This window comes from Carex rostrata, chromosome 26 (genome assembly GCF_964058835.1).
Source record: "Carex rostrata chromosome 26, lpCarRost1.2, whole genome shotgun sequence".
Taxonomy (NCBI): Eukaryota; Viridiplantae; Streptophyta; class Magnoliopsida; order Poales; family Cyperaceae; genus Carex; species Carex rostrata.
The window spans coordinates 1,074,909-1,086,906 of NC_135943.1; the positions used below are offsets into that span (position 1 = coordinate 1,074,909).

Here is an 11,998-nt window from a genome sequence, read left to right on the forward strand (position 1 = left end):
CTTCTTTTTCATTAATTTCTAGAGAAAAAAATTCCCCAAATTTGTTGTGTGACTTTCTGTGTAATCATATGACATAGTATAGATTGGTTCTTCTACTGGATCGAAATTTTCTTGCAATGTTTTTCTGTCTATATTATTTTAACAAATTTATATAAAAAAATTAGTTAAAAATAATATGGATCAATTCTTCTATTGGATCAAATTTTTCTTGCAATATATCTCTTTCTATATTATTTTTATTTAGATGATTTTGATACCTCTAGCTCACTTGATAGAGTTAAGGCAGTCTCCATGCGGTACTGTCACTATCCGCAGACGTCTAGGATTTCTGCCTTATGCAATTTAAAAGGTTTTCCGATATTTCGATCGATTTTTTAACAAACAATTCTAATTATTACAGATCCATAACTAGCTCACATAGTATGGATCGGTTCTTCTACTAGATCAAAATTTTCTTGCAATATATCTATTTCTCTATATTATTTTTAACTAATTTCTATAAATATTATGTCCAATGAGTCCCTGCTACAGTACACAAAGCATCATTATATGCAAAGTCACATAAATCTCATTCGATGCTTAGGTACTTGGCTTAGATTATAAATTATTATGATACATTGACTAGTACTATTGTACCAATCTCAGCCATCGATCTGTGTACCTGTCGTTGGATTTAGGCCTATCGGACATGTGTTGTATTGACTGCAGCTAAAAAAAAACAAAAAAAAAAAAACCATTTCATTAAATTACATTATCCCTAATAAAAGTAAACGGTTACAGCTCTCCGGAAAAAAAGGCATGGTTTGATTAATTGCAATTAAGGAGCACTCAGAGGGACATATTTTGGTATTGTTTTTTAAGTCAAGATCCATCTTTTTCAGCAACCAGCTTTCAATTAAAATAAACTGAAAAGTAAAAGAAAAAAAATAAATAAAAGTAGATTTGAGTGACTGAGTTTAATTATACACATCAGACAAATCAAATGAACTTTGGATATTTTTTGTTTGAAAAAGGTCACCTAATCATTATTAAATTGCCACTTGTCTTCCCTAGCTGTAAAGTAATCAGCACTGTAGTTAGGTAGAATAGTGACTGAATAGACAATTAAGTAGAATAGTGACTGAATAGAGACTGTACTCAACAATTGAAATAGTAAAAATGAATGTTAATTATATATAAAAATAGTAGGGAATTACTCTTGTGCCCTTGTTGAGTTTAGTTAATGCACCAACGTGTTCAATACTATGAATTGATTATAATTCATATTCAATAAAATGTTGAATTCAAATTTAATAGATAAAAAGTTAAATATTATGGTCACAATATTCCAAAGTAATATTATAGTCACCTATTAAATTGGTATTAACAATAGCAAAAAAGTTAATTCAAATGAACACTAAATTTATCTGACATCATATTACTATTATTATTGTTACAATATGACTTCATATGACAAAATAGAAGTCATTATAAGGACAAGAGTAACAGAAAAATGATAATAAATATAAACAAAATAAAAGTCAAGGGACTAGCTTGCATAATAAATATAATGAGAATCTGACAAGAAATTGAAACTCTTTACTTTAATGTGAATGTTGCCTTTTAATTAATGCTCTTGCTTTCTAAATCGGATAAAAAAAAGATTTAGATTAATTTCTATCAAAATAAAAAATCACATTGAAATACATATTTATTTTGATGAACTAAACATGCAAGCAAATAAAGATAAACAATAATTAATGTAAGAAATTGTGAAAATAAATAGTAAAGAAGGGGCAAATTGTGTAGGGATGGTTAACCAATTAGATAAATATATTTTTATTTATTCATATTAATGGCTATATGATATTTATTTTCATAACTTAAACTTACCTCTAAAACATTTTAATTTCAAAGAATAAAAAATAAAAAATTCATTATTTATAGATATAAAAAATTACTCTGTTATATTTTTTGTGGCAGTGCAAAGTTTATTTTCAATTAATAGAATTTCTAGTATTTTTTTATTGAATTATGATAATATATATAAATGCAGTTTGTACTCTTTCTTCGAAACTCAACAATGTAAATTTTTAAGCAATCACTTCAATAAAAATGAGAAAAACAAAACAATTGCAATGCATGAAATGAAGTATTTAATGATATAAATTCGACTAATGTCACTAAAAAGAAAGTTTGTTTTTCTCTATGCTTTTTTGCTACAAAAAATGATTGCTTATACTTTTCAAATTTGAAAAATGAAATATTCTCATAAAATTTTTACTAGATATTTAGTTATGGAAATAAAAAATAAATAATCAGTGATCTTTAATATAAAAAAAGCACTATCTCAAAATATATATTATCTAGAGAGAATTTTAGATAAGGACAAATTTGTCCAAACCTGAAATTATTGTGTCAATATCATCACCCGGTAAAACCCCATCACACGTGTCATTTCGAATATTTACAGTGAGATCTCTAGGCACGTGATTATGTTGGATCCTTTGTGGCGCATCGATTCAATGTACCTTGTAGCAGATGGAAAATCAATACAGATATATAATTAAAATATAATATTTATCTTTGGAAATTGGAAATTTGAAATACAAACTGTTTAGTAATTAATTCATTATTAATTTTTGTTGTTGTTGACGCAATATTAACATCATCATTAATCGGTACACGGAGTTCAATATGTTTACACCTTACATCAACGGATATGAACTGCTCCACGTGGACCAATATAGTCAGTCAATCTTATTTATACCTTTTAGTTTTCTTGAATTTGTCATTAAATCTTTTTTGATGAGTTGGCAGAGGCTGCCAAAAATTTATTATTACCAGAATTAAATAATTTGTCATTAAATCTTGACGTTCTAGAAAGCGAGATTTTAGGACATTACATACGACTTTGACCCGGTGGATTTATTACCCTCAGAGGCTCAGACCCCGAAATTATTATATTTACCATTGAAAAAAAATTAAATGAAATAATCATGATTTAGTCAGAATTTTTTTTTTAACACGGTCCACAATGTTAAATCACGGAAAAGAGTTGGATATTTGCACACTTTAGGTTGAGTACACATTTCAGTTTTTTTTTTCTCAAAACTTTGATTATCAAGCTAATTGATCAAGAAAATCATTAGATTGAACTATAAAATGTGTCCTCAACGTGAAGTTGTGGACATTCAATTTTTATCTGCAATTTCACGTTGCGGCCTTATCAAAAATAAAATCCTGACCAAATTGTGGTTATTTGATTCAATTTTTTTTTTTAAATAGTATATATAAAAATTTCAGTCTCAGATAGCTACAAATGGGGACAATGTAAATTTTGAGTTTGTAGAAGTACCGTTTGTATCAGCCAGACTTCAGTACTATTTATTTATTTATTTTTTGAGAAAAACTTCAGTATTAAAATTAAATCTTTCATTAGAGTGATTATACAGAGCGTACTAAATGAAAATTAGAGTTCTATACATTCTACATTATTATAGTACCATGAGTTCAGAGTTAGAGGCAGACTTCCAAACTGGCGAAATATATATTAGAGATCAATTATATTAAAAAAATTTGTTGATAATCAAAATTAATTTTTACAGTTCCATAACATTTTACTCCAAAATTTATAGAAAATAAAAAATAAATACAAAACTTTAAAAATAATGAGACCAATTGACCATGTCCCTTCTACTTAAATCCACCACTACACTTATTGAAAATACTTATACATAAACTACACTACAACAAAAATTCATATTATTTACTGTCAGGTTTTCAAACCATGAGAGTCAAACACATATGAAAGTCAATCATGTAAAATTTTTGTGCAGAAATTGAAAATTAATTTTTTATTATCATGACTTTTTACTTTAAATTATATATAAAAACATACTTAAATACTTAAATACAAAAATAATAAAAAATATATAGATCAATTGACCTCATTCATTCTTCACTCCACATATGCATGTACCCAGGGGCGGAGGCAATAACACCAAATGGGGGTCAATTGATTCCTATTTATTTTCAAAATTTATGCATGTATATGTGATTTTATGTATAGTTTATATCAAAATATTATGAATACTGTAAATTGACCTCCCATTTACAGTATAATTTTTTTATATGTTTGACTCTCATTTACGTTTGACTCCCATAATTCAAAAGTCTGGTTCCGCCCCTTCATGTACCGATTGATCGTTTATATCCAATTTGTTCGTTACATATTAACAAGAATCATTAAAACTGAGCGTCGGGCATTATATATATGAATGAGGTGTACTGGTCCAGCTTTTCATTACTGTTCGAATGCAGACTCCTACGACAGGCGAATTCATATCCTCTGAGATATCTCAAACTTTGCGTGACTTTATGAAAATCCTAACCGTTTAAATACGTTATACATGAATCTCAAAGCACACATAATACTGACCCCTTAATCACCCCGAATAGGCACCGGACACATCGGTCACGCAAAAGTTGAGATATCTCAGAGGATACGCACTCACGACAGGCGAGGTACATGCTGCCTCTTGTTAGAAAAATAATTACAAAATCATGTCTACATTTATTATGATTTCTTTGAAAGTAATTACAAAAATATGCGTTTGACAACAAAAATTAGTTATATATCTCTTATTTTAAAAATTCGCCACACCTGACTCCGTACGTTCTAAAAAAATAATACACAGAAATGTAAATTTCCAATATTAGTGAAATTTTTGTGTAAACTCTAAAGAGAGTTGCTACAACTTAGGTAAGAAAAGAAAAGGAAGCTCTAAGTATTTTATCGGGAATGATCCCTGTTTACATTTCAAATAGTCTGATAACCTATCAACCTCCTCTACCGTGGGTCATGTGGCTACTAATTAAGATTTATCAAGGCTTACCGATAGGGCAAAGATGGAGTGGAAAGCCAGTAGCACAATCTTAAGAATTTGCACCTGTTGCATCTCTGGTTTGATAAAAAAAAATGGCATCATCTGCATATAGAAGGCATGGATTCATGCCTGCTATCGGAAATCTCAATGCCCCTGCGATCGATAACTTTGCGAACTATCTCAGGATAAAATTCATAGCAATTATGAAAAGGAATGGGGATAGCGAGTCGCCCTGACGGACTCCCCTTCGCAGATTGATTTTCTTTCCCAATAGGCCCTCGATGAGAATTTGCGATGATCCTTGAAGGACCAGATTCTTGACCCAACCTATCCACCTTTCAGTGAACCCAGGCTTCTCATGACATTCACTAGGAAATCCCAATTCAGAGTGTCGAAGGCTTTGTGTATGTCGGCTTTGAATATCGCGAGTGGTGTTTTGTTGATCTTGGCATGATGTAGGATTTCTTGTGCATATACAAATCCTTCCATTATGTGTCGCCCTTTTAGAAACCCGGTCTGAGACTCATAAAATAATTCTCCTATTCTCCCTTGGAACCTGTTGGCTAAGACTTTGGAGAAGATTTTCTAAACATTGTATATCAAACTTATTGGCCTGAACTCCTGCGGTTTGGTCGGTTTATTCGTTTTGGGTAGAAGGGTGATGTATGATGAGTTTAGTAGAGTCAGGTCAGTTGAGGAAGATGTCACAGTATGTATAACAATTGTTATATCCGGCAGAACAACATACACGAAAGCCTTGTAGAATTCCCCGGTCAGGCCATCGGGGCCCGGGGATTTGTTGTTCGGCCATGCATTGATTACCTGGCCATTGGGGCCAGGTATTATCTTATACATAATCATGCATTTTTGCATTCTCTCTAGGTTACTGGTGACTGGTAAGTTTGGAATTTCATTTCTCAAAGTAAGGAATTTCGTTTCTCAGAACAAGCAAAGGGATCGTCGATTATTTTTTTTTAAATCTGTTATCCGCTAGGTAATAAAGTTCTAATCTGAAAGGAGACCCAGACGATTGATCGACACGAACTTGGCTGCCATACAAATTGAGACACAAATTTATATAAGAACTATTTCATCCTTATTACCATTGTTTTTTTTTTTTTACAGTTACGTTCCCTCTTTATTTTATTTTATTTTGTTATCATTTTTCTTTCTAAAAATTGGCAGAACGACGCTTCTCAAATGAGTACTAGACTGTTTACTTTGTGGGTGAGGGCAATATTTATATTGTATCTTAAAATGGAGTTGGGCCTTAGTAGCGTAGAAAAACCTTATCTGGTGTCACGGGCCTGTGGCCTTGTAATCAACATTAGTAATGCCAAAATCTTTTGAACAAATAATTTTTTCTTAGTCATCTTGATATCGTGAAAATTAGTCATCTGTACACTTTTCCTAAATGAGTTCATCATCAGTAGAATTGCCATTTGCTAAAAAGAAATTAACAATGCAAAGCTTGATCAGACACTGTTTGTCTAGTTTGATCAGAGCACGACAGTTATAATTTACAAAGCTAATTGAACAAGTGACATCACTAAAACACTCACTATTTTATTTTTATTACACAAGTGACAACAGTTTTAAGGACAATGCCAAGTTTCCAAACCAAGAAACACTAAATGGACACCCAAAAGTCCATCTACAAATTAAAAACTTCAAAAGGACTTTTAGGAAAGAAAGCCAGTTTAGATGACCTTACTGTCGCCCTCATCATCGATCACCGGCTGTAGGATCTCAATGTTTGACGGATTCCTGGCAGAGCAGTTTGCACGAATCTCCCCGTTGTTGCCTGTCAAGATACCTAACTGACCCATCTTGACTATCGAGTACACAAACTTCCTGAAGAACAAATCTTGACTAAAATAAAAGTTGTTCACAATCGACTTGGTCCTATTGTTGGAATACAGATCCTGGTCTGAAGTGAATAGTCCCTCCTTGTTCACCAAATCCACATAGTACTTGTTGTCAAATGTGTTGGGTGAACGGATGTCTTGGGCTGTGGTGTTGAAGGTGTCGCTTTTTGGGCAGGTTTGTTTGAGCAAATCAGCTAACCGCTGGCTCATGGTGGAGTCTTGGGATGGGTAGATCCGGCTGGTGAATGAGGTGCAGTGAGCCAGGCCGATGGTGTGCCCACCTGACAATGCCACCAGGTCATTGGCATCGAGGCCAAGGTTATTTAGAGCCGACAACAGTGTGCTGACACCAGAGGTGGGGGCCGGTAGATTGGCTAAGGTGGCTTGCTGGCTGGCGAAGTTTAGGCCATCACGTCTGCCAAGTGGGACGTTGTAAGTAGGACCATTGGACTGCAGTTAAGCAATTGATCATTACGCTTATTATTTAATTAGTTGTTGATTCATTTAATATAAATTAAGCCTTTGCAGGCATTGATAACTGATAATTATCTGAATTATAAATTGTAATAAATGTTAAATTTGATAAGAACTGAATTGCTGTCTATACTCTATACCGTGAGCCAACGATCTGGGAGCTCCAAATTAATCAGAACTCGTTTGGCATTTTCAGATACTAGTTAGTTATAATATTAATTTTTATGCAAGTATGTTCAGAACTCTGCTTTGTACATATATTGTTAGCCATCATATAACAATAAGGTTCTAAATCTTTCATGTCGAACCTTATTATTTGTATTTGACCGGGTCAATATATTCATATATTTATTTTAAAGTCCTCAATTACTTAAATATAGTGGAAGATATTCCGAGATATATATGGAGATCACATAGAAAGATATACCAACACGATGGCGTCACGAGCTGCAAGAGCGACTACATCAGCACATGAGACGACACGTCCGCAAGCATTGTCGATGAGTGCACGTATTTCATTGATGGCCTTGAAGGCTGCAGGTCTCAGTGACAGGTTAGGCGGGGCCTGCTGCTCGCCGGGCCCACTGGCAGAGCCATCGAGCAAGATTGAAGCATCACATCCCTGCATGGTACCAGAACAAGAATGTTTATTATGTGCAATATGTTTTGAATGATTTTACTCGAAATAGTGACAGATAAACTAACTTTTAAATAGATGTGATCATATAATGTATAAAAAAGTAAAAAATAAAAAAGTGAAATAATAAAAAACATATGATCCACACTATTTTTTTTTCCTTTTTGAATAAACTAGGCTAATTGTTTACACCATACAAATTATTTTTCACACCTGCACAAAGCAATCATGGAAATGGAGGCGGAGAAGGCCGGCAGCAAGGCCGATGTCAGCCGTGATCGCGTTTTGGAGGTAGGTCCTCACGATCGACTCAAGTTGTGGGCAAGTTGACTGGTAGAACCCAAACGACAGGTCTGCATGAAGTGGTGGGTATGTGAAAGACTCAGCATTTGCTGCCTGAGAGAGGGGAATTCCTGCAAGTGAAGTTGTAAGAAATAAGGTCACAAAGAAGAAGCCACTATTGGAAGCCATTGAGCAAGACTATTCTTCTCTTGGTTATGGGTTTGTTAATTAATGATTCAAAGATTAAACACCTTATGTCCTTATTTATAGGCAGTAAGTAGATGGGTTTTCCATATATTGTGGCTAGAAACTCGGTACGTAGGCATCTTCATTTCATGTATTACTATGTTAATTTAATTTTTCAATAAATACACGCACCTTCCTGTTAAAGTGCACGTCAAGTATCAAGCAGACAGATGGCATATAATCAGTGTGAGACAATAAACTTTCAAAATGTTACTTATTCCGATGAATATTATATTGGGTCTGTCTAAATTGCTGCTGGCAGCATTTCAGCAAAGGTGCTGCCGGAGCTATATTTAGCCATGTGATGTCCAAACAACAAATCCAAATTGTTAGATGTTTAATCTATATTATAATCTACTTGGAGACCAAATTTTACATTTTTTGGAATTTTTTTACTATATATTAACCTGGTTTGAAAACCGCTGATTTCAGTAAATTTCTGCAGCATTGAAATCAGCGGTTTTCAAACCAGCTTAATATATAGTAAAAAAATTCCAAAAAATGTAAAATTTGGTCTCCAAGTAGATTATAATATAGATTAAACATCTAACGGTTTGGATTTGTTGTTTGGACATTACAAAACAGAAAAATGGGCGGCAGCACCGCCGGCAGAAATGCTGCCGGTAGCAAATTAGCCACAGCCTATTATATTATATATTTCACCCCGGCTGTTCTAGTTGTGTTAGCAAGTGCCTTTTTTTTTTTTTTTTGATGTCTCGTAAAATTCCGTCTGTTCAACATCCATATTAAGCATTAAACATATTTATAATTTTAATGTTGGGAATTGAAACTACCCTGATTTTTAACAGTTTTTCGTTAGTTTTGGATCACAGATTTTAGATCGAATTTTCACCATTCGATCGAATTTTGTTCTTTATGGCCTTCTGGGCCGGCCCAGCCTGTTCGGCAAAATTGTTCGGGTATTGTGAATTATTTTTCTTATTGGAGCAAATTTTACCGTACCTAGCAATGGAAAATATATATGGACTTGAGAAATAGAAATTGTAACACCACTACTGCTCTTTAATTGCGCCACGCAAATTGTAGGATACTGAGGATTGATCAGGGAACGTGAGAAACAGTTAATTTATACTGTATTAAAGCCAATTGACTTATAAACTAGCTTTGAATTTTCTTTGAGGAGCCACTTTAGGACGAATCCTTGTTCTCCTGGATATTTGACTGAGTACAATTAGCTCAGATTAACTTTCAAACGAGCAATTAGAATCTCATGCCTACTTATATATAGGGAGTCTGTTATGTGATTTATGTCAAGCTAAAACTTGCGTCTCCCATTTAATTGTACTCGGTCAAGTATTGCGAGCACATGCTCTTTTTAAATCCACCTATCAACGTACAAGTGGACGCATAATTTTTTCTCAACTGGATATCTCACGTGCTCTTGTAGTGTTAGGTTTTTTGGTGCAAACAAAAAAGAAGAAGACGAGAGACAGATTTGGAGTAAATTGAATTTATTAATTTTCTCTCTCATCAAGAGGAGTCTAAACATATACAATAATATAAACACACATAGTCCAACGAACCCGATTAACAATTTGGATCATAACATAACATATTAATTATAATTCAAATCTTTATTTTATTATTATTTTCGTTTTTGAAAAATTCGCAGTTCTCAAGATTGAATAATAACGGGACCCATCATGTGTCTTTCTTTACCCATTTTGAAATCGAAACTCGAACATCGGTCCGTGCTCACCGTGCATGCTAACATGTCTAGTCACGTGATTATGTTGGATCCTTTGTGGCGCATAATTCATACTGTTTAGTAATTATAATTCATTATTTATTTTTATATTGTCAAGAACTCAAGATTAGCATTTTCTTACAGTGGCAACAGTAAGAGCCAGCAGCATCAACTCGGTACACAGAATTCAACTTGTTTATATATACGGATATGACTTACTCCACGTGGACCTATATTTTAGGCAGTCTATCTTATTTCTGTTTGTATAAAATTTGTTGAATTTCTTTCTCAATGCTTGACTTTAAGGGGAATTGAGATTTTAGGACATGACTTTGAGCCGGTGTATTTATTGCCCTCTGACCGCTTGTCTCTAGAGTTTTTTTTTTTTTTTTTTTTGCAAAACATATTTTTTTTTAATTTTTTATTGAAATATTAGAAATGTTGAATATATTTATTTGAAAATAGATGTAATACAATATAATTTAATTTATTAGAAAGACTACAACAAATAACCCGGATCAATATTGTTCAGGCCGGATTTTTTGCGGCTGTAAGAAAAATTAATATATTTTTTTATGTGTTATTGGAAAAAAAAATGCTTGGATTTTGAGTTATTAATCCCGGTTCAAAAGTCACTTCTAGGCAATACATAAAATATTATCATTCTTTTAGTACATTTAATTTCTAAAAAGTTGTATCTATTTTTGAAAAAAAAAATTAAGTTATTTAATGATTATTATTAAATTTTTTTTCTCAAAATAGATACAACTTTTTAGAAATTAAATGTACTCGAAGGATAACAATATTTTATATATTACCTAGAAGTGACTTATGAATCGGAATCAATAACTTAGAATCCAAGCATTTTTATTTTTTTACAATAACACATAAAGAAATATATTAATTTTTCTTACAACCGCGAAAAATACAACCTGAAAAATGTTGATCCGGGTTATTTGTTGCAGTCTTTCTAATAAATCAAATTATATTGTATTCCATCTATTTTCAAAGAAATATATTCAACATTTCTAATATCTCAATACAAAAAAAATTAAAAGAATTTCTGTTTTGCAAAAAAAAAAAGTTGGAACCGTGAATTTTTTCCACGGTTCCGAATTAAAATTTGAAACCATGAAAAAAATTCACGAATTGGGTATTTTTAAAATCCTATCTAAAACCTGGTTAGTATTTTTAAAAATGTCGGTGTTAGAGCGCTTGGTTTGACAAATTGTACTAGCAAGTAGCAATGCATATTTATCATTTGTTAATTTTTTTTCTCCATTAGTAATGCGTCTAGTGTAAATCATCCACTGATAGTCAAATATGCATAGTGGTTTGTGATTAGGTTATCTGTGATCTGAATCTGACGTGTCAAAATATTTGATTACATATTCAGTGTGGTTAATTATGGATAAGTCTTAAATGATTATGATTGAGTCAGGACTAAGAATTTATATTAATAATGACATGCATATTTATGGTAGCATGGTACACTTCTATTCTGAGAAGCATTTTAAACTTTCTCAAAAAAAAAAAAACATGGTAATTTCTCACAACAAATTAAAGAAGTCATAAAGTTTTGTCTAGAGCGTATTAAATGAAAATTAGAGTTTTATAAATTCTACGGTATCATATTACCACATATTGCAAAATTTTGTGTTTGATATAAATTTGTAATACATATCAATTGACGCTCCACATAGTACCGTGGAGCGTCAATTGATATGTATTACGAATTTATATCAAACACAAAATTTTGCAATCTGTGGTAATATGATACCATAGAATTTATAAAACTCTAATTTATAAAACTCCACATAGTACCATGTACTTCTGAACATATGTTTCATATTAAATGTGCTTTGACACTGAATTTTACATTACTTACGGAATTTTTTTTTACTATTTTTTAGAA

The 11,998-nt window shown here is 32.3% G+C and overlaps 1 protein-coding gene across 1 annotated transcript; it reads right to left on the reverse strand.

Moving 5' to 3' along the window:
* Nucleotides 1–6,414: 6,414 nt before the first annotated feature.
* LOC144544199 (cationic peroxidase SPC4-like) lies at nt 6,415–8,367 on the reverse strand. Its single transcript, XM_078292617.1, has 3 exons — nt 8,061–8,367; nt 7,638–7,832; nt 6,415–7,186 (listed from the first exon to the last, which is right to left on the reverse strand). Exons 1-3 carry the CDS (start codon nt 8,316–8,318, stop codon nt 6,569–6,571), a joined length of 1,071 nt encoding a protein of 356 aa, XP_078148743.1. The 5' UTR covers nt 8,319–8,367; the 3' UTR covers nt 6,415–6,568.
* Nucleotides 8,368–11,998: the final 3,631 nt, after the last annotated feature.

Bases quoted from the DNA above. Each gene is read 5' to 3' on its own strand.
- LOC144544199 (XM_078292617.1), bottom strand. From the start codon at position 8,318: ATGGCTTCCAATAGTGGCTTCTTCTTTGTGACCTTATTTCTTACAACT. The intron at 7,833-8,060 runs GTGTGAAAAATA...GGTACCATGCAG, and splicing joins TCCATGATTGCTTTGTGCAG to GGATGTGATGCTTCAATCTT. The intron at 7,187-7,637 runs GTATATCTTTCT...GCTTAACTGCAG, and splicing joins CTCGTGACGCCATCGTGTTG to TCCAATGGTCCTACTTACAA.